The 27,864-nt window shown below is 39.9% G+C and overlaps 1 protein-coding gene across 1 annotated transcript in view; it reads right to left on the bottom strand.

Annotated features, from left to right (window-relative positions):
- wry (weary) overlaps positions 1 to 27,864 on the bottom strand; it is a 178,024-nt gene that overhangs the window by 136,136 nt on the left and 14,024 nt on the right. Inside the window, exons 2-3 of the mRNA XM_067154803.2 lie at positions 18,468 to 18,649; positions 6,680 to 6,843 (exon numbers count right to left, since the gene is read on the bottom strand). Coding sequence (XP_067010904.2) covers positions 6,680 to 6,843; positions 18,468 to 18,649 — 346 coding nt within the window. The remainder of the gene's footprint in view (positions 1 to 6,679; positions 6,844 to 18,467; positions 18,650 to 27,864) is intronic.

The raw sequence follows: 27,864 nt of genomic DNA, 5'->3' as shown, positions 1-27,864 counted from the left end.
TGAGGAATTAGTGGGTTCCAATCCCACCGTGGTAGCCGTAAGGATGTTTTTCCGTGGTTTCTCATTTTCACACCAGAACAATGCTAGGAGATGTGCCTTAATTAAGGCCAAGGCTGCTACCTTCCCACTCCTAGCCCTTTACTACCATTCTTCTGTCGCCTTGGTATTAAGTGCAGGGGTGCTTTTCAGTTAACAAACATGCTAATAGGACCACTGAAGTACGTAAATTCGAAATCTCAGTAAATGAAGGAGACAGGGTCCTTCACAGAATGAAGGTATCACCTAAAGAAAGGGTAGGGACTGAAAATGAAGGACACCCTCGCTCTAGCCTGGAACAAGTAAGTGGAAGCAGTGCCATACTCAGCTAGAGGAACCGTGGTCGCCAACACACGCTCCCCCTTTAGTCACCTCTTCCGACAAGCAGGAATACCGTGGGTATATTCTACCACCCTCACGCACAGGGGGATGGCCAGGAGTCGAAATCGAGGTTTACACTCCGCATTTGGTTTCCTTATAAAAGCACAGTGATGCTATTTGAGAATCCAAAGTCCCGATGCTGTTAAGAGCTTTATGGTGGAGACATCTGGTTGATATTACCCGAGATAATTATAAAAAGCTGAACCCGGAGGCTGTTTAACTTTAGAGTCGAGCACTTGCTTTGTTTCTATAATTCCACAAACGTTCCACTCGCGCTGTTCCAAATTAAAGAATGGCTTCACTTTTTCTCCATTTGCTGGCTACCAGGGTCGTGTTCCCGCCAGTTGTAAATGGAAACAGTGTCGTTTATTTGAAAGGATGGTAATTTCACTGTGAACTGCGCTACACGTCCGAAATATAGTATTCAGTACAGAACACGCTAGAGCACAGACTAAAACAATGAAATAGTCTGACGCCCAGCTATATAGGCAAACCGCCAAACAGTTCTGTCAAGCAGCCAGTATAAACTATCTGATCAAGACTGTTTATGTGTGTGTATCAAATCTCCCCCTACAGATAATTCCTTTGTTTGCCATGGAATCATACCACCACCACCAACAACAATAACATAGTCATACAGAATATTTATTTTTCTGGGTTAATTCTCTTGCGTATTTTTGGTTTTTAGTTATTGTTGATGTGTTTGGACATGATATAAAAATATGGCTTAATGGTTGATTACGCTTACTCACAGTTAAGTACCCAGATAACTGCAAAATTGAGACACCAGTCTTACTACCGTTGTCGAAGGCGAAATGGGCAAACAACTGAGTTTACCAATGTAAGCAGTAAATACTTCTACACAGTGAGTGCCCAGCATTCAACAAGATGCTCATACAAATTAATCCATTTGAAAAGTAAGTAAGTTGTGATTCTAAATCCAAATCGCAACTAGTAGGCAGAGTTTTGCGCAAAGCGTTTTACTGAGACCTTTTCAGAAGTCTTACGCGGTAAGTACAGATTGGCGAGAGAAAAGGGTAAGGTGAAAGGACAATCAGGAACGTACAACCACTGAGATTTGCACAACACTTGTATATTATAAATACCCATTAAAATATAGTTACATAAGCAAGTTTTAGTGTTATTAATATATTGATTTTTATAGAGTAGGTTACGACATTTAATTGAGACCGATATGATAAAAAATGTAACACTATTTAAAGGGACAAATTGATAATAGTATAGATTCAATCAGGAAGAGAAGAAAAAATTACAAAAATTAATACGCCGGACGAAGGTAAAAAGTTTTTAGGTCATCAGCACAGAGGCTGGTTGGATCCTCAAATAGCACCACCAAAGGCTGTGCAGTTGTAGGAAAACCACAAAAACCAATGGTAGAGCTTAAATGAGGCGTACTAGGCAAGATGAGGAGTGAGGTAGTTTACCATTGCTTTCCTCACTGGACCAGAAGGTGCTACTGCAGCACGACTGATCCTATGAGCAACACGTTTCATAACATTCAGATACTATTTGTGCTCCAAATGTCATTACTCAGCACTACCCATACCCCAGCAGCTTCCATATTGTCACAGCCATGGATGAGACTGGGACTTTGGTGGAAGCTACACTTTGCTCTGGCCTTTTCCAAGAGACGGATACAAAAATACTGCATCCATCAAGAAATGGCAACAGGCTGGGTAAAAAGTTTGATCCTGCAAATCATGACTAGACTGCAATATGACTAACACTATTAAAAAACAGCACTATATTTAAAAAGATATATAAAACACCAAGGCCACTATACAATAACAAAACAACCAGGGTCACCTAGAAAAAAAAGGGAGCAATAGGGGAGAAAAGAATTATAGGGATGGCGAGGGGAGGGGTGAGGAAGATTTTCATTCTGCATAAAGTAGTGAAGCCACGCACACAATTAGGCGCATACACTGTTACACAACCAAGGAAATCACTGATTATGATTAACTCTTGAAGCGTCTGTACACGAAGTAAGTCTAGTGGCAATAACGGGTTGAAAATTATAAATTAAGTTCAGAGTGAACATACACGTAGATAATTTTAGTTGCCACCCAAAATGTTATACTGTGAATCATGCCTGAAGGGCATAATGGAAGAGATTGATAGTACCTACTTATGAGTTGAAAAGCACAATACGATTAATTTTGGTCACCCAGCCAGACGTCGAAAGTTGAGATGTAAAGTAGCAGTTAGTCCAGCCGTATTGCGAATCCGAACGCCTCCCTCCCCGCAGTTCGTCACTGGATGCCTGAGTGCCTGTTCGAAGCCGGGGCAAACATTTATAGTAGAAAATAGCAGAGTCCAGAATGTACGAGAAATAGGCGTGACGTACACATGCAGCGGAAGAGGGAAGCAGTAGTAGAGTGATAGCGGTCTGGGTAAGCAGACAAAGCAGACGCAGTAATGAGAGCAGGCCGTGGAAGTTAAGAGATGGTAAAGTAGAAATCTTGAAGTGATAAATACGTAGGGGAGCACGTTACAATTCCTATTATGAGAGAAAAAGCTGTTGCATATACTAGTCATTAATTAAGAAAGTCCAACGAGGTGACTGTATTCGAACCCAGATCTTACTGTGTGGGAAACACTGTTATACGAGGGTTGATTCAGAAGTAAAGGCACGTATTTTTTCCCGAAAATGTCAAAATACCAAACGTCTATACAATGGAACCTCTATATCTCGAATCACCTCGGGAATTACATTTTATTTTAAGATATAGATAATATTGTTTTTGAGCATGTATAGCACATAATTGAATCATATTGTATGTACGTGCTTATAGTGAACGCATTATTTTAACAGTACTTAAAACATACAAACTAACTCTATTTTACGGCACCACTTTAATTATAATAATAATTATAGTGACTTTTTAGAAGACAGTACATAAGACTAGTGAAACAAGAAACATACCTCCGTTAACACCTTTGGAAAAATCCGTTAGTCTCTTCTGTTTGTTACTGTTAATCTTTCCTCCTTTCACGTTGAAACTTCTAGTCAATACCACGCAGCCGAGATTCGTAAATGGAGCTTGTCATCCGCGACTTCGGGGGTTGCTTTCGTACGTGACCGGTAATTAAAACACACCCGCGAAACAGCGAGGCTTCGCCGATTTTCTGATCACTATAAGTTTTAGTTTTTCTGTTCCTCACAAACCATAAATGCAGTATTGCACAGTTAATGTTGCACAAAATTCGAATTACAGAGTATTTTTTTCTTCAAGGGAGGAAATGTTTGCTTCTAGGAGTGGAGAAGTTCGTGTAAGCGAACTTGGAGTAATACAGAAATAAACACACCTGAAGAATAGGACAAACGGCAGGGAAATTTAAGTTTCTTCGAGATACTGAAAATTCGAGTAATGGAGGTTCGAGATATCGAGGTTCGAGATATCGAGGTTCGACTGTGCATGCATTTGAAGGTATGTTACATGTACTTTGTAATATTGGTGGCATATGGGGTTTGACTGCATCAGTCTGGCCGTAATCTTCTTCTTCTTTCCCTTTCTCTTCTTCAAAGTACAATAACAGATCCCTCTGATGTTGGCGAATGTTCTTGGCTGGAAAAGTCTTTGAACACTGGGAATTCCAGTCCATTCTTTTATGTTTTCAAACCATGATGTTCGCCTCCTCAGGACTCGTCTTCGACCCTACATTTTCCCTTGTCCAATCCGCTGTAAGATCATGTAATGGTCATTTCTATGGATGTGGTCAAGGTAAGAAATATTACGGCGCTTAATTGTTCGAATGAATTACGAACACGCACTCCTGAGTGCTGCTTAGTCCATCTGTCGAGCAATGCACGAAATCCTGATCATTCTTCGGTGACTCCACTTTTCAAAGACTTCCAAGCGTTTCATCGATACGTTCTTTAAGGTCACTGTTTCCACACCATACAGCAATACAGACCATACTATGTCTAATTTTTAAATTTAGGTACTTATTACAAAATACAATTTTCATTTTTATAAGTGTTGTTCGTGTTCTTTCTATCTTCTGTTTTAGATCTTTCTCAGGATCAAGGTGTTTCGTGGCAATGGCACCAAGATATTTGAATCTTTCTGTTCTTTAGTTGTAAGATTGCCTCAGCATTGGCATGTCTGCTGAAGATCATGAACTCGGTCTTGTATTTTGAGTCCCATTCCCTCACTTACTCTACTAATATTATTGAGCAGGATTTGTTAACTATCAAAATTGTCTCCAAAGATGACGGTATCATCCACATATCTTGTGCATGTGATCACGTTGCCTGTTTCCGATGTCACAACTAAAGTCGAATAGACTTCGTACATCGGAGTCCATGTGGCTTCGATGTTATTCCTAAATTGAAGAAGCCATTGCGTAACAAACGTTTTCCCAAGAAAGAAGACACCATATGAGTATTTCGACGTTGGACATCCTAGGGTTAATGAAATTATTTTTGTTGGCACAGTGAAAGCACAGGAAGTGCTTTTAATCACTCATAGCAAGAAGATAACTCCCCAGTTATAACATTAACCTTAGAGTACTGAGTTAGGTTTGGCAAATTACTGCGGACAAAACCAACCAGTAACACTAAACGACAAGTGTGCAATTTTTAAAGAGAATGAGAGAAACATGTAAAACCGTAACAATGTTCTACAAATCTCAAGATTTATCTCTTACAAGGAAATAACAAAGCTAATTTTGCAAGTACAAGAAAAAAGTATCCACTCTTAGTTACAGGATATAAGGTCGTTCCATTTGGATATGTTCTGTACTACGCGGTGTTGTTTCATAAATGTTGTACTCGGGGACAAGAGCAGTCCACTATAAATCTTTGACCTAGTACAATGTTCGCTGACCGGTCGAAGGCGAAACTAGTCTAAGCCAGTTTATGCACGACTCTAGTACAGACCCATTGACTCCTAGAAAAAGTATTCTTTATGCTATGTGTATCCCGAATTTTTAGGTAAAAATAGACTACTCTGCACAACAGTTGTGGAATGAGGTTTGCATAACCATTAGGGGCACGGCCCATGAGAAGTCCTAGAATTTATGTTACTTATGGAAGACCACACTTTATAATAACCAAATTAGTTTGCATTGTAACCTGTTACTGTCTAATAATCGAGAGTCTAGTAATTAATGTTCACAAACGACCTGCTATAAACATCTGACTAAATTGTTTTCACATAAATTGCTCCACAAATTATATTAAATATTGTCACAAGTATAATGTAGCTACACAGCATGTTTTACCATCCACTGAATGTGTTGAACGATTATCGACAGTTATTAACAAGTCATTCGCACTCACTCGAACAACACAACAGTTCACTTCAAAAACCTCGTTGAACTCACTCTTCACTGAACGGCTCGCACCGCTTCCACTCTTTACGTAGGGCCTCAGTTCCACTTCCCGATTATTCTGAGCGCCTGCTCCATTGTTAATCGGCATCCATCTTCTTCTAGAAGTTTCCTTATCGCGAGACTCAACAATCAACTCGCTTCGCACACATTGTTGTCCCTGCCCCGGAATTGTAGCCTTGCAAGTCCCCGGTATACACTACCCTGCACAACAGTTGTGGAATGAGGTTTGCATAACCATTAGGGGCACGGCCCATGGGAACCCCTAGAATTTATGTTACTAATGGAAGACCACACTTTATAATAACCAAATCAGCCTTAATAGCAATAATAAACTGTTTTGAAAACATTTATGCTCTTTAGACCTTCCCAAACGTGAAATTGCCAGCGACATTGCAGGAGTGGTCTCATCACTTGGATTGCTACAGCTTTCCAAGACTCCGATGGCTTGTGAAACGTTGAGACACCACTAGCAGCCTCCTACGTAGCACAATGCAGTGACGGTGCACTAGGGGAAGCATGTGCCTCCTCTTGTATAAAAACCTGTATTCGGCTTTTATATAAAAAATCCACTTCTCAGAAGGAAACTGTAATTTACTTCATGGATTACGATTGTTCTCCCCAAACAGCGCTGCCGGAATTGGAGCTGAGCTGTATCAAGAAATATTTAATAACTCCTCTGTAAACTATTGAGGAGCTTTGTGCATCGAATCTGTGACACAGGCTAAGACTGATCCACCGTGGTATTAATCATATCCTATCATCCGTTTCCATTACCTTCCTTACGCGGGTCGTTTCGTTTACAACTTCAGGAGACATCTTTACGACTATAATCAAAGATCAAAGATAAGACATCAATTGATCACAACTCTACATCATGGAAGGTTTCATTTAAAAGACTCACCGATCAGAAGGTTGATGCCCTCAGTAAGGTCCTTATCGTAGAGTGTCACCACTTTGCGGCCGTCCACGATAAGAGGGGTGATGTCCAGAAGTACACCCTCCGTGACGTCACAGTGGTCATGTCCAGGGCGCGTTACTTGGTACACGGCGGTCTCTGGTTGACGTCTTCTGAAACAACAACACTGCATTTTGAAATGAACTTTGTAAGCGCCAAGAAAACAGTAAGAACACGGGAATATAGGATAAGTGTTGTTGGTGGTGATTATTTTTAAGAGGAAGTACAACTGGACAGATTCTACTTTCACCAATACGAATACTTCCCCGCCTATCGTTCTTATCCTGTCTCTACGATAAACACTCCAGTCAGGTGAGAACACATCCATAATATCACTTCCGAGCCATGATTCAACACCTCTTAATAACTCTGGTAAATACGAAGGGGTGTCAGAAAATAACAGGAATGATTCTTGTTTCAGTAATCCCGCGCTGGAATTTGCAGGTGGTAGTACTGGAAAGGCCAGACCTTGAGTGACACACTTGCCTCAAACTTCTCAGTTGCAGAGAAGCAGCTGAGGAAGGAGGTCATGTTCGTTGTACCAAACATGGATCTCAAGTTGCAGCTGCCCGCTTCAATTAGATTTTGTGTTCTCCTGGACAAAACCCCAACACAAACAGTGAAAATGTTGCAGCGAGCTCACAGAGAGGAGGCCATGGGAAAGACGCAAGTTAAGGAGGGCGAAACTGATCTTGAGGATGCTCCACACCCCGGAAGACCCTTAACTTCCAAAACCGACATCAATGTGAACAAAACTGATGTCATGTTGCGGGAAGACCGCCGTTTAACCGCTAAACAAATTGCTAGAATGATAAACATATCCTAGGGATCAGCTGAAGTCATTATCCTGCACCAGGACAACGCACAATAACCGAATTGGGCATTGAGATGATGCCATATCCACCTTATTCACCGGACCTAGCACCATGCGACTTCTACCTATTTTCTGCAGTGAAAAAGGAACTTAGGGGCCGTGCCTTTCAAACTGACCAAGAAGTAAACAATGCAATTTAGGGTGTACTTAACAGACTATCAAGAAAGGACTCCGGGAAATGTTTTGAACAGTGAACTGAACGCTGGAACCGTGGCATTGTGTCTCAGGGAGAATACTTTGAAGGCCTGTAAGTGAATTTGAACAAAGGTAGCAAGTATTTTGCTGTAATAAAATCATTCCGATTATTTTTGACACACCCTCGTGTATATCTATTAATTACATTCCTTTCTTTACACTACTTCTAGAGTTGAACACTAACAATTTTATGTCATTCTTACTTCACTTCGAGCTATCTTTATTGTCACTGCCGCTCCCTAGCCCACCCCGTTTCCTTGGAAGTACCTCCCTATAACTCTTCTAAACAAACCCTAACCTATATCCACCATTGCGGTTCAGTTGGAGGCCATCTGAGCGGTGATCTCCATCTCCTACCCACCCATTAGGATCTAAAAATCTCAAATGTACCCACGCCTTAGTCTCACTTAAATTTCCTATCAGACTTCAGTCGATACCTATCTTACATCGTATCAGACTGACAAGAAATTCTCCTCCCTTAAACTTATCCCGCTATGTCGTAACGATATCCCAGATATCGCTAACTACACTGTTTGACAAAGAGAATTGAATCACACAGAAAAAAATGATCGGATGTCAACCACGTCCACACCATGGGTATGTAAATGGTTAGGAGCACCAAACGAAGAAAGAAACTCCGGAGATAAAAATCAATACATTTGTCATTTTGGTGAAATTTTTTAATGACAGAAATTCATAGGATTGAGGTTTTTCTTTTTACGGAGTTATTCCGCTGAATTCAAACAATTTATCACTGCAATAACGCTTTGTTTGCCAATTGTAATTTTACATTTAAATCCCATTTTCTCCCATAATATTCTGCCAAATGTAACAAAATGTGTATGGTGTATGTATCTTATCTATATTAAGAAGCCTGCATATGGAATTTTTGATTGCAGAGTTTTTTCAAGTAGTAGGGAATTTTAATTCCAAAATTTTAGAACGTAAAAATTACAGAAACTTTAGTACGAAATATCTCCTTATATAAATTATGTACAGAAAACTCGATACGTAATCCTTTTAAAAGGAGTATTATCTACCTAATTACGAATTTACATTAACATGTTAATTAAATATCATGAAAAAATCAAATTAAAAATTGCAAATTATTTTGGAAAACTATTAATTGTATATGAAAGAAATGTTCGTGATACTTCTACTTTTATGTAGGTGATATTCCCACAAAGTTTTGTGGAAATCGATGCATTTGGTAAAAATATCTTTTTATCTCCAGAGTGTCGCTTTAAATGCTATATTGCGCAGTTAATGTTGTACAAAATTTGAGTTACAGAATGTTTTCAGCTGCTATGGTGGAAACTTTTGCTTCGAGGAATGGAGAAATTAGTGTGGTCGAATTTCGAGATATCGAGGTTCGACTGTAAAGGTTTCCCGGACACTTATCTATATATGTAAATTATTCTCTTCTTCTTCGTATGATGAATTTGTCTTGAAACTTACTGTTACACTCTGTATATAGAAAATGGGACATGGACTTGTTTGCCTCGTTAAATTTCCACTGTCCTCTCACATTTGACGAACTCCCTAAACAACTCTACTGCGACGTCGTCAAAGAGCTTCACTTGTTAATTGCTTTCTTGTCACGCATATCAGCTCCCTTTTGGAACTGTTAACTCGGTTTTGCGGAGACACGTCTTGGACTTCGTGTAATGACATCAGCGGTCCCCAAGACTTGGCACGGCTCTACAGAGCTTGTTCACCGCGACAAGGACACGGCGCAATTGGCGGCTCTAAAGAACACGTAAAGGGGAGAAACCTATTTACGTGTCAACCAAGGGAGAGATGGATGTTGACACTGGAGAGGGCAGGGCTGGTAACCATTTCATTATCGACCTGAATGGTCTTTCCTACTTAGGCTACACTTTCTACTCTTGTCTCACACGGGGCAAGTCAGAGGACGTTCCCTTGTTGCACCTTTAAAATGTAATTTTGATGGCTATTTTAGTAAATCTACTCCCAATAATTAATGAATAGTCCTTAGATTTGTAGTCACTAATACGTTAGAATGCCAACTAATTCGCCTTGTAGCGCAGCCCACTCTACAGTAATGTAGAGAGGGTAACATCAATTGAATTGGCTCATAACGAAAGGGCATATCAGTCACTTTTCTTTTTCGAAATTCAGTTAACATTGAATTTCTCATCTTGAATGGTCATCACGTCGTTTTATAAAGAAAAGAGATCAGTCCAGCCTCTCTTTCAATGTGATATTGTGATTGGAAACTTCGCGTTTTGTAAAGGAACGGCATCGGTCCGGTCTGAAGCGCTACTTTTATGCTACTCAGTTGTAAACCTCCTTTACCAAGAAAGGCCATCAGTCCACAAGACTTTAAAAATCTGTATAATTCAACTACTGATGATAAATCCTGAATTATGTTTAGCGGGATCCTAATATGTTTTCTCTATTTTATGGTAACAATTTTGACATTTCTATTATGATAGTAAAAGTTGTGAACCTCTTTCATAAAGAAAGGTCATCAGACCATAAGATTAAAGAAATCTGTATAATTCAACTGCTGATGATAAATTCATGAAAACCTGGCAAGGTGGCCATGCGCTTAGGGGCGCGCAACTATGAGCTTGCATCTGGGAGATAGTGGGTTCGAACCCCACTGTCGGCAGCCCTTAATATGGTTTTCTGAGGTTTCCAATTTTCACACCAGGCAAATGCTGGGGCTGTATCTTAATTAAGGCCACGGCCGCTTCCTTCCCATTGCTAGTTATTTCCTATTCCATCGTCGCCATAAGACCTATCTGTGTCGGTGCGACGTAAAATCACTTCGAGAATGGCTCAAGTGGAAATCGAAATCGAGGCTGAGGGGACCTCGTTCCAGCCCTCGTATCACTCTTCATTAGTGATGGGACATTCGATTCATTTTACTGAATCGATTCATTTGATTCCGTTCACGTTACTGAATCGATACAGTGATCCGATTCACGGCTCATTGGTCACCGCTCCTACTGCATCTGTGTAGTATGTGCTGGTAAGACAGCAGCAACAGCATTCAGTGCTCGCAGCTGCCATCTGGTCTTCATACTATGAACTCCTTTCTTAGAAAAAAATGCTAGTTACTCTAATACATCGAAGGTTTCCGGCGACGCAGGATGGGAAAAGTCTGGGATTAGGAAGGTAGCAGCCATGGTCTTAATTAAGGTACAAACCCAGGATTTCCTGGTGTGAAAATGGGGAAACTACGGAAAACCATCTTAACGGCTGCCGACCGTGGGATTCGAACCCACCATCCCCCGAATGCAAGCGCATAGCTACGCGATACTAACCGCACGACAACTCGCTCAGTCATTTTTGAAAATATGTATTTTTATATCAGCTGAGGATTTTTTTTAAATAGTCATATTTTGTATAGGCTACCCGAGATGTACAGTAGCGCGCTGGTTTTCTGATTCAACATACTGTTATTGCGTCTGTCCACATATGATTGAAGTCTTGTGCAACGATGTGACATATGAACTGAGAGAATACTGAGCCGTTCTTCCCATATAAAACAGGTACTTTTGAGTGGTCATGAGCATGACTCATAGTTCTAGAGCAGGCTAGAGTCGAGTTTAATTGTCAAATGTCAACTAAGTTATAATACTAAGATTCATTAAACTAATCAATAGTATAACCTAATAGCCTACCTACTTATGATTTTAAATATAATTCAGTTGTAATGATGGCATAATCGAATATTTTAATATCGAATGAATAATCGAATGATTTTAAATATCATTCAGTTGTAATGATGGCATAATCGAATATTTTAATATCGAATGAATAATCGAATGATTTTAAATATCATTCTGTAGTAATGATGGCATAATCCAATCCTTTAAAATCGAATTAGCGATTATTTTGTATTGGATTTTCCCATCATTAAGTGCAAGTTATTTAGAGAGTTTACTATCGAATGCTCTCTCCTCAGTTGGTGGCTATCCCTGAGTAGGTGAGAAGAGTGGTTATTCATTCATGAACGAGTACAGTGCAATCAAATCATTCACTCACCAATTCACTCAGTTATTCCTTCATTGCTTAGCCTGTGCTATTACCGAAGAATGCTGAAGGTGAGATGGATAGAACGCTTTCCCTCCACACTGGACATCGTTACCGAATTAGTAGATGTTTTAGAAATGCAATAAACTGAGGACAAAAGGAATGAGCTCCACCTGCAGTCTGCTCAGTATCGACGTGGGAAGTGTTTGAGTTACGGGCTCCACCCATCACCTTCAATTTTCTAATTACAGCAGTCAATTATCCACCAATTAAGAGAAGAACACTGTTTATTACGAGATTGACATTTGGATGTATTAACGACCCGGTCACAGTGAGCAGCGAGAAGTGTTCCATTGTCTTCATAACACCTTCGAGAGCGAGAGACTCCAAAAACAAGGTGGGGAAAGGCAAATTAGAGTTTACGAGGACCCTCTTTGGTTCTCACGACAACAGCATAACAGGTGCCCCATCACACGAGTTATTGCTGTGTTTGACAAGATACTGCAATGAGGCAAAGTGAGAGAGAGAAACTATAGCAGCTATTAAATATATAGGCTCGTGAAATTGGATAATTACGACAAAAATGCGACCATAATTGAAGACCTTCTCGGATTAAGGACGTAACCAGTAAATCCGTATATTTTCATGAGAATGGAAAATTATATTTCTGTTTTATTTCATGGTATAAGAGACATCCTGTACATGCATTTCTAACACACATTATAACCATTTAATAATTTTATAGTTCCACTAACTAATTTTCGGAGACGCCGAGGTGTCAGAATTGTGTCCTGCAGGAGTTCTTTTACGTGCCAGTAAATCTACCGACACGAGGCTGACGCACCTTCAAATGCCACCGGACTGAGCCAGGATCGAACCTGCCAAGTTGGGGTCAGAAGGCCAGCTCCCCAACCGTCTGAGATACTCAGCCAGGCACAATAACCATTTGAAATTAAAACAGGAGTCAGACAAGGGATGGGTTATCTACGTTATTGTCTAATTTAGTTCTGGGAAAAGTGATTAGGATATGGAAAAATGAAACGAAAGGTACAGGGTCTTTCACTCAAAGTGGGGTCGGGAAGCGCCCGTATGAATCGCATGTAAATACCAATAGACATTGTAACGCGCAATTGAAGTAAAATAATTTCTCACCTTGTCACAAATTATATTGACAATGTCTTCCACCTGCATCTACACATTTCTGCTTTCATGTAACGAAATTTTCATTCATGCGCGTTAGTTCATCTACCGAGACAGCTTCAGTTTCTCTCGTGATATTTTGTTCGAGTTCATCTACAGTGTCAAAATGGGAGTATTGGTGCCAGTAACAGCAGACAGGATAACAGGCCCTTTAATTTTTGAAACCACAATCACTGGGCAGAGAGAGATAGAGGAATGACATTCTCGTACCATTGTTTAACAATTGGCGGACAATAAATGCCAGTCTGGATATTTCCAGCAAGTGATATTCCCTCTCAGCTGAGGCATTTAGTTATGTCCCATTGGGAGATAGTGTGGCAGGCCACTCCACTTCCAAATAAGCTGAGAGTGATAAAAGGTGCAAGGAAAATATGGAGGACTTGTCTTCGGGCGTCTCGGAGGGATGCAGTGGTATTATGTCATGTTTTGGGATCGGCCACGGTATAGTAACGCACTCCTATTTACTCCCTGGTGTGTACTTGCGGAGTGCATGGACCTGGTCGATCTGCGCCGTAGGCTACAACTCTCGAGTACCATCTCGTTATAAGGGGTAGTGGTTTGTTTTATCGCATATAAACCTAGTGTTCCATATTAGTCTTTGCATTAATGTTCACTACGTTTCATTAATTTGACTCTGTTTTAGTTTGTGTTTGTATATTTTAATGTGTTTTTATAAATACTAATTTGCATGATATATTATTGTATTTAAGGCAATGTCTTATTCTGCCATAATCTCTATCATTTTACCGAAAATAATGCATTGCGAATTATCATTTGTTTGAAATTCTAGTCAGTGGATACATTTTAAAATTTTAATTATCATATCATCTCGTCCATCTCGTACCTTTAGGGGTGGATGACCTTAGATGTTAGGTCCTTTTAAACAACAAGCATCATCATCAACAATCTTAGTTGGCCATAACGAATCAAGAAAATAATAAAAATGTCAATAAAGTATGTCCTTTATTTGAATAATATATTACAGGACATGACTGATGCCCCATCCTCACACCACGCTGGCTCTAAAGCAGCTTGAAGTTCAAATGTAAGACATAAGATGACACCACAGCATGAAGGCGTGATGATACACACTACTTCCACTAAAATCTCACTATTCAAAAATGTGTTGGTTACATTCTCATTCCGGGGAGATCTTCAATTTAAGAATAACGAAATGTATTGATCGGAAACTTTTTTTTTTGCTATGGGCTTTACGTCGCACCGACACAGATAGGTCTTTTGGCGACGATGGTAAAGGCCTAGGAGTTGGAAGGAAGCGGCCGTGGCCTTAATTAAGGTACAGCCCCAGCATTTGCCTGGTGTGAAAATGGGAAACCACGGAAAACCATCTTCAGGGCTGCCGATAGTGGGATTCGAACCTACTATCTCCCGGATGCAAGCTCACAGCCGCGCGCCTCTACGCGCACGGCCAACTCGCCCGGTGATCGGAAACTTTGTTCAGAGATAGAATAATAATAAAATCACTTTCCATTTTATTTCTCTTTTGTTTCTAAATATTCAACCCGCAATTCCCTCGTACTTTCGCGCCGTCTCAAGAAATGTGCATTTTCTATCTCCTCACACAATAAACAAACATTTTCTTTCCCGACGTCTTTAGATGCCTTATTTTTATAAACTCCCATCAGTGACGATACCATTCCCATGTAATCTATTTTTTTTTTTTTCATTCGTTATTCTCAAAAATCATCTAGACCTCTCCTATTTTGACCCTCAACTCTTAGCATTTGTATTTCAAAACCTGCTGTACTCTACAGACTTTCCTTTCTTCTAGTTTTTCTTGTCCCAATAGTTCCCCATTCCAATCCCTTCTAGTAACGTCTTTAAATTACCCGCCCACTACCCGTCCATTTGCTCACGGTAAGCTATATCTAGAATTTCTTCTCCTCTTCCTCCTCCTCCTCTTTTTAGCCTAAAGCAATATTTTATTAATCTCGTAATTATATCCGATTGGCCGCGGCTTCGCCAGCATTTAGTAATTCTATCCCGTTAGGTGTTTCCGAACTGATTATTTAAAAGCAAAAGAAAAATATATTTATTAACATACATCGTTTTAACATTTAATGTTGGTCGTTTTTTATTATTGTAATATTTCATCCCCTTTCCACTCCCGCCCGTAGGGGTGTCTCACTCCAAAATTTTCTTTCCCAAACAGTAATTCGTATGAGCATCATGTTTGGTTGAAAGCTATGCACAGGTTCATCCATGACCTCAACCAGTTTGACATTATTTTTCACACCTTTCTAACGCCCATACCGACTAGGAATGGACTATGACTTAAACGACAACCAACAGTGACACAGTTCATCTCAGCTACCCCAAAAACTATGGATCCGCTACTAATATTGGTTATTTTCGGATTTTTACATTTCATCCCTTTCCTTAGAGGCGCTAGGGTTTCTTGCCCTTACAGTATTTTTTCCTGATAGCAAGTTATATGTTCGTTGAGAGCTTTGCTAGAACATACAAATATTCACCCATAATATATGTCATTTTCGGCATTTTTCACCCCTTCTCGCCCCCTATGGCATTATATATGGAAGGTAGAGAAAGAAGATAGGAAAAGAAAATTAGCGTTAAGAAACACATCTTAAACTTCACATACTGCTTGGTAGACAACCCACTGATCATATTTGTCTTGCGGTTTGCTTACCTTCTCCTCTTTCCTTTTTCACCTGTTCTTACCCCCTATGCTGAACTACCCTTCACAATTCGTTCAAACCACTAGCTAAACCCTCTCAGGAGTAATAAGAACAAATAGCGAAATTTTCAGCGAATTCGCTCCCGTAGTTTTTGAGTCTATTAATCTCAAATACAACAACATCCACTTATATAAACATTCACTCGTAATCTGTGTCATTTTCGGCATTTTCACCCCGCTTTTCACCCCTATGCCATGAAATGAAATAAAAGGGCGTATGGCTTTTAGTGTGTCCGAGGATTTCGGCTCGCCAGGTGCAGGTATTTTGATTTGACACCGGTAGGCGACCTGCGCGTCATGATGAGGATGAAATGATGATGAAGACGACACATACACCCAGCCCCCGTGCCAGAGGAATTAACCAATTATGGTTAAAATTCCCTGCACTGCCGGGAATCGAACCCGGGACCCCTGTGACCAAAGGCCAGCACGCTAACCATTTAGCCAGTGAGCCGGACACCCCTATGCTATCATACATATAGAAGGTAGAAGAAGAGGACAGAAAAAGAAGACTAGCTTTAAGGGACATTGGTACTGAGTTTTTTCCAATAAACGGTCAAAAATCGTAAATCTGTTTTTTGCGGCAAAACATTCTCTGAACCATTAGGAAGGATGTACCAGAAATTTAACCTGATCCCCCCTCCCTTGTAGACTAGACAGCCATTTTTAAAAAGCGGTGCGCCATGTTTCAAGCCTCATAAGCTGGTCCGGCACGCCCCCTCGACACTCCACAATGCATTACAAAGTATTCTTCCTTTTAAAAAGCTATTTTATGTTTGAATTATGACTTTAGTGAAGTTTGCGTAAATACACTTATCTTGTGCTGCCATCTTTAGTGGATTGTGTAAACTACATACGAGTGAAAACAATTTTTATAAAATAATTATAAAGCTGTTGTTTTTTATTTGTTGTTATATGCTGCTGAGTTTCACAATATTAGACATTCTATTTTAGTGTCCAAAATAATCCCATAAACTATTACATTACGACAGTCCTGCGTATTTATTAATTCCGTTAGAGTTGGCAGTACCATGTGCTTGCTGTCTAGAGTTTGTTTGTGGATTTTTTTGAAAACAAAGTAGTGTTCAGCCGTACTAATTTCCATTTCTTGATAAAACGAACATGGATACATCAAGTTCACGATGGTATCCCTCTAAAGGGAGATCTAATAAAAGGAAAAAAACAACTTGAGGCAGCTCGTAAAGGCCTGAATAAGAAAAGGGAGTTTAAAAATCAGGTAGGCCAAACAGTTGCACAGTCTACTAAACTGAATTTAGAGAACATCAAGAAACTGACAAGTTACTATAGACAGGCCATTCAGAATAATTTACCAGATGTACCTGCTATGAAAAATGCAATATATGCTACCCTGTACCATTACAGGTCTACAGATCACAAACCAGAACACAAAAAATGTACCCAAGGAACAGATTCTTGGTACTTCTACAATAGAAGCATTGCCCTTGGCGAGACTCCACAGAGCCATACCAAGATGTCTGTCCAGTTGTCTGACAGCTAGTTATTAATAATTTTGCCTGTCTACCAGAGACTAGCAAGCAATGAATTGGTAGCTCGCTGTGTCAGGGGAGTGACACAAAATTCCAATGAGTGTGTACATTCTCTCATTTGGAAAAAATATCCAAAAGAAATTTTTATTTCTTAAAAAAAACCTGGACTTGGGAAAATTCAATGGTGTTTCTGAGTTCAATATGGGATGCTCTGCCACCCATGAACTGAATTGTGTGCTAAGAGGGGAAGAATATCCAACAGCTTCCTCTACAATATGTCAGCGTCGTGATATTACCAGAGCAGACGAAAGCAGGTCACGGGTTAAACGAAGGAAAGGGGCACTACGTGGCATAAAATCAAAGAAATTGAAACAAGAAGCTGCTAAGAAGAATCAGGAAGGGAAAACTTACAAATCAGGAGCATTCTAAACCTTCAGGTAGGCCATAAAGGTTTACTGTACGTTGTCAATATATAAAAATGAAGTTTTCTCAAAACTACTTTTTTTATATATTCAAAATGTTCCACACGCATCACATTTTGTCTGAATTGGATGAAATTTTTCATTTATGTTCAGAAGTAGACAATGAACAAAGTTACAGAGCAAAATTTCAGGTTTCTTTATTCTGAGTCAAGAAAAATAAAAATGTGTAGGAAAAAAAGCCATAAAATTTTTAAAAATATTATGTGTAATATAAAAAATTATTACAGCTAAATCTTTGAAGTTACTTGTGATATCTTTCTGTAAATTTCTTAAGCCTGTTTGGGGGTATGTAATATCAAAATACTAAATTTTTAATTGCAATGCTAATGCGTGTGGAAGATTTTGAATAATACATGATTATCAAAAATAATTTTAGGAAAATGCATATATTTTGCAAATTAATTGAACAATTTCAATGAAATTTTGTGTACATGTTAGTTTCTAAGTTTAAAGTCAGCTGTCAAAATTTCAGGAAGTTTGGTTCAGAAGTATGGAAGTTTGAAAACTCAGTACCAATGTCCCTTAAGAAACACATCCCAATCTTCACATACAGTTGGCTAGGCAACCCGCTGATCGTATTTGTCTTGCGGTTTGCTTACCTTCCCCTATTTCCTTCTTCACCCGTTCTCATCCCTATGTCGAACTACCCTTCAGATTCCTTTATACTCAATAATCTATTCGCTGAACATCTTGGTAAACTTGTAATAATATTAAAATATTGATCACTGAAGTGGCACGAGGTCCCTACCTGTCCACGTGGAAGATCCTCTTGCTGGACAGTTTGCTCTGCTCAGCGGACTTGACGAGGCGCTCGTCGTCTATCCTCACGAGAAGGATGTCGCCACTCTGCATCTCTGAGCTTCCTTCCCAGCTGACGGACACAGGGGCGCATTCGTCCTCAGCATCGTCCGACTCGCAGTCCGGGGGTACCTGCAACACATACAGTACTTACACCGAGTGTAACAATACTCAATAATTAAATTTGTGTGGATGATAGAGGAGCAAGTATGATCACACTTCACCCCGGTATCAATTTACCGTTCATATTTAGTAAATTCCTTTGTGTAAGGAGATGATTTACAGCGTTCAATGTATAACCTAAACCTAGTCTCAGGTAAGTACTCAATGGAAATATCCCCTGAGAAAATTAAGATTATGGCTCCTAGCAAGGAACCAGTAAGAAGCAAGATCTGCTTAAATAACATCATTTTGGAAAAAGTAAATGACTATAAATACTTCGGCTACAAAATGTCTTTCTTTGAAGAACTAGACATACCTGAGGAAATCTCCAAATTCAACAGATTTTTGGGAATCATCAGTCCAGTTTTTAGAACATCATTAGTTGAAAAACACACCCATACAGTAATCTACAAAACCTTGCCAAGAGCTGTACTTTGCTATGGAAGCGAAGCGCGGACCCTGAGGAAATGCGATGAGAGAAGAATAACAACAGCTGAAATGAAATACAACAGCAGGAGTCACTAATGTAAACACAAAAGAAATATAGATGTGCTGAATGATCTTAAAAGGCAGATTTATACCAGATAAATCGGCTAAACACCTAAACAGGATGGACAGAAGCAGGATCCCCAAAGCAGTCATAAACTACTGTCCCGGTGGGGAGGCACGGTGCGAAATCAGAAAGAAATAGTGGGGGAGGAGGAACATAGGGATTAAATACTAGTGTTTATTTCGGGCAGTATCCGGCGGAGGGAAGGGGTATAAAATTCCCCTGTAATTTAATCACCTCCTCCCCCAGAAAAATGTAAATTTTAGATATTTTTGTTTCAATTTTTTTGTTATAACGAGAATGATAAACATTAGAACGTTATTCGAATCAGGTGAGAAGTTTATGAGAGACTGTCCCTTTGTTAAGAAAGGCCAGATGAGGTGCGACTTGTCCTGATCTATTGCTTTATTAGTGGAACCTTCCTCTATCTGGGCTAAGTTTTGACTGAACAAATTTGTCAGTTTGTACTCTCCTTAAGTGTATATTGTACTATTGGCTACCTATTGGAAACACGCCCTCTCCAAGAACTACAGGAGTGGTGTAGGCTCGAGCTTCATAGAGAAATGACAAAGGAGGAGAGCTTCAAGTAATTTACATTTTTCCCGGGTTTCAGATGGAGTTGTCAGAGTGAAACATGAATAAGAGGCTGCAGATGCGGATTGCCACTGGTGCGTTGTTTTATTGCTCAAGGTCTGGCAGTCATTTGAATTATTGCTGATGTTTTTATGAAAATATGTACAGTAAACGTCACTAATTTCAGTAATATATTGTATGTGTTCTACATTTCCCTAATTGTTTTATAATGAAAGAATTCCACCCGGGCAATTTTATTGGGGGGGGACCTTTGAGATAAAATTGTCGGTGGTGGGGAGGGAATGAGGGAATTCCACCCTTTCCCCCAGCGATTTCGCACCCTGCTACGCGGAAGCTATCTCTGGGGCGCCCTAGGAAGAGATGGGGTGAAAATGCAAATCTTCTGTATAGATCATAACAGTTCTTCTATAGGACTAATACATGAAAGGATGATCATGATGTATTGTATTTTTAAATATTTATTTGTAGATATATATATACGGTTTATTTTAACTGCTAAAGTTAGGGACATATCTCCCTATCTTGCACTTAACCGTTGAGTACATAAATAACATAACAAAAGAACAGAAACAAATTACTTTGCTACTGTGCTGTTTTACTGTACATAAAATATATCATGTATTACACAAGGCAAGTCTGCAGTTTTCCTCCTCCCCATTTTCAATATTTATACAGGATGGTCGGACACAGCGTGAACCGGGCATATGAGCGTTACAAGGTTGGTAATACTGACAAGTAATGTTTTTTAAAAACACTTCGATATCTCGCGCCGTTCATATTTTATCAGCCAATCAGATCACTTTGCCAGGCGGTGTTGCCAAATCTGTACAAAGTTTATGTCCGGCTTGAGAGCGCCACTAAACTTCTCCAGGGGAGCAACTTGAACAAGGACAGCAAGCAGGCTACGGTGGCACGGACTGAAACCCACGGTGTGTTAGTGTTTGACTCTCATTTCTCTGCATGGCTGTCAAGTCCGACGTGAACATTTAGCAACACCGCCTGGTAAAGCGATCTGATTGTCTGATAAAATGACAATGACTGGGTCCATTACCGTCTTTGTTTCAGAATTTACTTGACGTCGCACCGACACAGACAGGTCTTATGGCGACGAGTCGGAAGGAAGGTACACCTCCCAGCATTTTCCTGGTGTGAAAATGGGATGCTGACAGTGAGGTACGAACGCAATATCTCCCGAATACTGAAATACTACACAATTAAGCGACTGCAGCTATCGAGCTCGGTCTATTACTCTCGTCATGGTTTCCGCCGCTGCTCTGATCTCCATAGAATAACGTTTTAATCTTGCTTTGGACGTGGAGGCTGAAAGCCATTTCCATCTTTCCTACCATTTCTCATTTCCATTTGGGGTTTGAATTTCTTCCAGGTACTGGAATTTTCGAACAAGATGATTTCACCCCCCCCCCTCCCAAAATTCGTTTCGATTCCGTTTTCTCTGAGTCTATATATATGCAGATTTACAAAAGATATTCTTAAATCAGTTTTGACGGCCACGTTTTGTAATTCCTCTACTTGTTTTGTGGCTGAGTGTAGACTGTCAGATAGGAGCACTACATCATCTGCAAAAGCTACGCAGTCAAATATGATCTCACCTTTTTCCACATCCTATCTTTATACCGTTCAGTCATTCCTGATCTCCATTCTCGGGTGATATTTTGCACGTTACAATTGAACATTAGTGGTGAAAGGCAGTCCCCTTGTCTCAGCTCTTTTTTGATCTCAAATCTCATGAATTGAACTTGAGATGAAGTGTCTGTCAATGTCTCCTTGATTAACGCGAGGGATTTATCATCTTCACGAAGGACGTTAAGCAGTACTTTACGATCTACTGAATCGTATTCCCTTCTGAAGTCTACAAAGGCCATGATTGTTCTCTTCCGGCTTCTCAAAGCTGTTATCTTAATTAGAAACTTAAGGGTATATATTTGTTCTGCGCATGAACGTCTTCTACGCTGCAGCGCTTGCGAGAGGGGAGGAAGGGAACCTCTGTAGTTGTTAGCATTAGTTCTGCCCCCCCCCCCTTCTAATCCAGTGGGTGAATGAGTGCATTCTTCCATTCACAGGGAATTACATCTGTCTCCCAAATATTGGTGAGAAGTTCCGACAGGTTTTTCAAATACATTTTCACCGGCGTAGTTAAAATTATTATTATTATTATTATTATTATTATTATTATTATTATTATAAATAGGTCAGATAACTCCTCTTGATAAGCCGTTCGTAGTCATAACGTTTGCGTCTCGTTTTCAGCAACGCCTTATACTATGCCTCAGTTCGTAGTCATAATTCATCTATTCTGACGCAATCATGCCATATATTTGGTTAAAAATATATCCATATATTCGCTCATTTATTCTACAGTTCTTGATGTAAAGCTTGCTACTGTGTCGTAGAAGGCAGTGGTATTTTTAATAGCAGTTCTTCTATGTACAGCGGTATTCTTGTGATCTCATAGGTTCGTCTCGAAGGAACGCTTATCGCCAGGCAGAGAACTTCTTTTAAGATAAATGGCCTTCACTCTTTCTAATGTAGCTAGATTATCTTACGATAGATAATGTCTAAGGCGCATGTCATGATGCGGTCTGTTTGAACGTAGACATTTTTCTCACAGCAGCATGTAAGTTGTTAGGAACGCTCTGCCATCTGTTGGATATATTTGGAAGCTGGCAAATGTTAGAAAATCAAAGAGTATCTAGCGGGGAATAGTATTCTTCTGTTATCAGAGGAAGTGTACGCTCATTGGCTTGACAGGTAGTAATTAATTTAACATGGCTGCATGCAATGATATTACTAAAGATGGCAGTCACACATACCAGAATATTAATGCAAGTGTTAGTTGCTTAGCAACCTGCTAAGTACAGAATGTATTGCGGGTTAGGGTAAGCCTTCGCCTGCAATTATTGGAGTGATCATTTAACGATATGATTTTATGATTACTCAAAGTTGGCTGAACTTAGATTCCTATCGATGTCTCATGATTCACCGGCAGGTAATTCCGGAGAGTATGACGGACGGACGGATTTGCCAAAACTGCTTTAGTAAACTCTTTTAATATAAAAATTATTATTATTATCGTATTTTCCGTGGATCGCAGAGGGAAGAAAGCGTGGGTGAATGGTTGGAGAAAAAAGTAACCAAACATGAAGTATTGTTAACTAAAACCAAAGTTAAACTTATTTCTTCTTGTCCTAGTATTACGAAGTTTTAACTCGAAGACAAACTGAAAATACTATCAGCTATTTACCAAGGAGGTGAAAAGCTCGAGAAATTACAATTGAGGATCTCGTAAAATTCAGAAAACTACACTCGTACAATATCAGGAGCACGCAACGTCAGAAAATTTCACACTAGCCATGAACTCGTCCACTCAGAGAAACCTTACAAATCTTGTTAAATTAAAGTAACCGCGCCAGTTGGCCGTTCGGTTAAGGGCGCAGAGGCATAAGCCCCACACTACGAGGCCATTAAAATAAAACAAGAATGAAGGTTACATTTTCAAAGGCCAAAAACCAAACAGAAATTAGGTCGGAAACTGAAGCACTCGAAAATTAATTTAATCACAAACACCTAGGTTGTTGTAAGGCCCTATGACACGGAGGCTAAGGTGACAAAGTCAAATAAAATGTAAAGCCGAAAGTAAAGAGTGGTGAATTTAGAAAATAGAAAAACTTGGTCCGTCAAAATTAAATTAGAGGAAGATTACGAGGGTACCCACTCGTGCTACCTTACACTTTTATGTTCGCATTAGGGAAAGAAAATTGAAAATTCTAACACTGGAAAGATACTCGTTTAATTTAGAAATGAGAAAAACCTACATTTTAATTGAAGAAAGAGCCAGTGTCCTAACAGTTACATACTAATGGGGAACGTAGGAATCTTCCCTAGCTTCACACGCTGCCATACCTTTTTTACTAACACCAGATGATGCTAGTCCACCGCCTCCGTATCTCTCGAAGAAGATCTCCTCTATCCTCCGTCAAGTAGAACACACAATAACGCTGCCGTAAGATCAGGCAGTTTATGCAGAAAATTCTCCTCTTATATATGGGGTCGGCAGAATTATCTGGATGTTTTCAGTAACTACCATGGGCAAAAGGATTTTAATATTAGATCAAATTAATATCAAACCTTTCGATAGGTGGATTAATTTCATGAAAGTTTTGATAACCTCGGAGAATTAAAAACAACCAAGTGAATGTAGATACGTTGCCAAGATCCAAGTACAAAGGTTCTCAATGACTAGTAACGGCTTTAAACACCTTGTTGGATTGCACACAGTTCTGGCATTTTATTAGAGAGGGATGCACAGTAGGAGGAGCGCCAATTTGAATTGTGCCCTTACTCATGGTATTATTATTATTATTATTATTATTATTATTATTATTATTATTATTATTATTATTATTATTATTATTATTATTATTATTATTATTATTATTATTATTATTATTATTATTATTATTATTATTTCGTTTCGGCCAACTAAGGCCGCGTCATTTCAACTGTTCACTTTGAGCCTTAATGTTGGTCCAGTTTTCTTTAATTCGTATACGGTGTTGCTCCTTTCACTCTTTCTTCCATGCCTTACCTGTTTTTAGCTTCGGCTTTGGTTGGAAACTCTGATGTTCTTGGAGATTTTCCTTAAGTGGGTCACCCTCCTTAATATCTCCAGACGAGATCCCAATCTCCTGCAGATCTTTCTGTACCTCACTGAACAATGCCCCCTTTGCCTTTTCCTCTTGGAGGAAAGTGAAAATGCAGTTGGTTAACCTTGTTCACTTCATTCGGGCCATGTGTTCATAAAAAATAATCCTCGTTTTCCGCATCACATCAGTTATTTTCTCCACATGCGAGTTGTGACGTCTCCTAAACTCGCCATTGTCTTTGACTGGACCTAAGATTTTCCTCAAAATCTTCCTTTCCTTAGCCTCCAATTTCTCCATCATGCCTTTTTTGTTCACAGCAAGACATTCCGCTGCATATAGAGCCTCTGGCCGGATGACGGAGTAATAGTGTCTGATTTTTGTACTCAGAGATATAGATCTTTTGTTACAGACATGTTTAATCAGATGGCAAGCCATTTCAATGTCATTCATGCGTGAAGCAAAGGCTTCTTTTTCGGACATGTTAGGTTCTATCCATTCACTAAGATACTTCAATTTTTCAACCCGCTTGACTTTTTCGTGAGTCCCTTCTATCTCACTTGGCGCCAGTTTGATGTTTGTAATGAATTTCGTTTTCTCAAAGGAGATCTGGAAGCCCGCCTTTGCAGCTTGTGTTTGAAGCTGGTTGATCTTCTCCGTGGCCACATCCAAGGAATCAGCGAAAACTGCAAGATCGTCTGCAAATGCCAGACAGTCAACTGAAAGGTTCTTGTTCGTATGGCCTAGTATAACTCCGCTTTTGACTCCTTCATTACTCATTTCTCTGCGCCATTCCCTTTCTCAAGAACGCAGTTGAACAACAGAGGTGAGAGACCATCTCCCTGCTTAACACCTGTCCGTATTATTATTCCTGAAGATGTGTGTCTCTTTTAGAACCTCATTCATCATTCAATGTGACTCCAGTTACGTTTGGAATCTCCCAGGGATTAAGCTGTAGAAGTTTTTTTGATCGCTCTTCGCTCTGCATTCCTTCCTACTAAATTTTAAAATCCTTCTTGTCACGATTCCTTTCACGTTACTTGAAAGTTTTCCTTTTCAAAGCGGAACTTTCTATTCATGTTAACTTGAAGAAACTTATTTAATCTCGAGTTTCTTGTTTAATTTCGGAAGGAAGTGAGGAAGGTAGAAACAGAACAGCCACTCAAAGTTTCTTATTGTCATACGCACGGTGAGATAATTTCCCTGGGGGAATTCAAAAGCTAAGGAATGCATAATTTATGGAGAAGGAGGAGATAAATGGTAAATCCGCTGGAACTCAGAAGGAATGGAGGAAAAATGTGAAAGGGTTTCACTCATAATAAGCGAGGTAAGATAATCCGTTAATGTTCCTTTAAGTTTCCATGGAGACGCTCACTAGTGTGTCTGCCATACTGTAAACTCTTTGTCGCAGCATATGCGACGTGGCTGCCTCCAGTGGGCTCCTTTAGAACTACACAATAATGATGGTGGCACAGTATGCTCCATCTTTGTAGGCGGAAGTGAGACGTGTTCCATTATCCACACAACGCTGACTCACAGGGCTGCCAGAGATGTCACATCAGAACAAGGACAAAATTAATGAATAGAACCCGGATTTTTATGCATTAATAGGTTAGAATGCAAACTTACTGATCATGCTATGAGGGGTACGGTCCATCAGAACCCCTATAATTTATGTTACTCTCGCTACACTATGGAAGAGCGGGTGGCCGACACGTCCTACTAACCAAATTAGTTTGCAATCTAACCTGTTACTGCACAAAAATTCGGGCTTTATTAATGAAATAAAGAAAACAATGTTATTCGTGCAGAGTAAAAGGTTTGCTGACAGCTAGAAGCGAACCAATCAAACTGAGGAAGAGGTTTGCCAAATGTTTTGTGTGGAGTGTAGTGCCTTATGGTTCTGAAACATGGACAGTCAGACAGAAAAAACGAAAATATTTAGAAAGTTTTGAAATGTGGTTATGGAGGAGAATGGAGAAAGTTAAATGGACCTATAGAGTGAGAAATGAGGAGGTACTGAGCAGGGTAGGAGAGGATAGAAACTTCACGATGATGATACAGAAGAGGAAAACATCTTGGATTGGTCTCATATTACGTAGAAACTATCTACTACAGAGAATCAGGAGGGAAAAGTTGAAGGGAAAAGAGGGAAAGGAAGAAAAAAATTTGGAATGCTGGCAGATGTGAAGAGAGGAAGAAGTTACAAGCAAATGAACGAAGTTGCTCAGGAGAGAAAGAAATGGAGGACATCCAGTTGATATCAGTCTAAGCACAGATTTACTGAAAGGAAATGTAGAAGATCCAGTCCGCCTCTGTGGTGTAGTGGTAAGTGTATTTTGCTGCCACACCCGGAGGCCCTGGTTCGATTGCTAGTTGTGCTACGAAATTTGAACGAGGGCTGGAACGGATTCAATTCAGCCTCGGAAGATCAAATGAGTAGACGGGGGTTCGGTTCCCACCTCAGCCACCCTCAAAGTGGTTTTACGTGGTTTACCAATTCTCCTCCAGGCAAATGCCCCGATGGTACCTAACTTGAGTCCAAGGCGGTTTCCTTCCCTCTTGCTTGTCTATCCCTTCCAAATCTTCACATTCCCCCACAAGGACACTGTTCAGCATAGTGTGGAAAAGATACTGGTCCTTCTTCTCAGTTTCATCCCCTGACAAAAAGTCTCACGCTCCACGACAGTAGCCTTGAGGTGGTAGAGGTGGGATCCCTTGCTGAGTCTTGGACGGTAAACTGATTAAGAAAGAAAGAATAGATTTACCCAAAGCAGCGACATAATATTTACGAGGGTAACCATGCGTGCTACCTTACATTTTACGTTCAATTCTAAAGTCTACTTGTACCTAAGTAAGATTTAATGTGCTGTGGATACTGATCGCCATATTTCTTCTCGTATCAAGCATTCCAAGGATGGAAATAATGTATTGGCACTTGCAGGAGATCGGGCATGAGAGACTTGTTGCTGTGTGGCATTGAAGTGAAGAGTGTCGCTTTCATCGCTCTAAAGCATGTTTTTAAAAGATTATCGGTGTTTGTGGGTTAAAATATAGGTTGCCCATGGCAGAATGTTATCGAGGATTACGTGAAAGCTGTGGCAAGAATGCATTACCGTATAGGATGGTTACACGATGGGCCAAGGCGTTTTGGCGGGTCGGAATGACCTTGCACCACACAGGTTGTCCGTCCATTCCTCAAGATAAGATTGGCATCGTGAGTAGTCTCCTTTACGTAGACTATCGATGGACTGCCCGGGAATTCCCCGTAGAGATTGGGCTCAGTCATCAAAAGGTGTGGCACATACTGACGAAATATCTTAACATGAGAAAAATTGCCCCACGTTGGGCTCCACATCAACTCACCGACGTACAGAAAT

Source organism: Anabrus simplex, chromosome 10, assembly GCF_040414725.1.
Source record: "Anabrus simplex isolate iqAnaSimp1 chromosome 10, ASM4041472v1, whole genome shotgun sequence".
Classification (NCBI taxonomy): Eukaryota; Metazoa; Arthropoda; class Insecta; order Orthoptera; family Tettigoniidae; genus Anabrus; species Anabrus simplex.
Note: the sequence above shows the minus strand (reverse complement) of the source record. Positions and strands in the feature narration are given on the sequence as shown.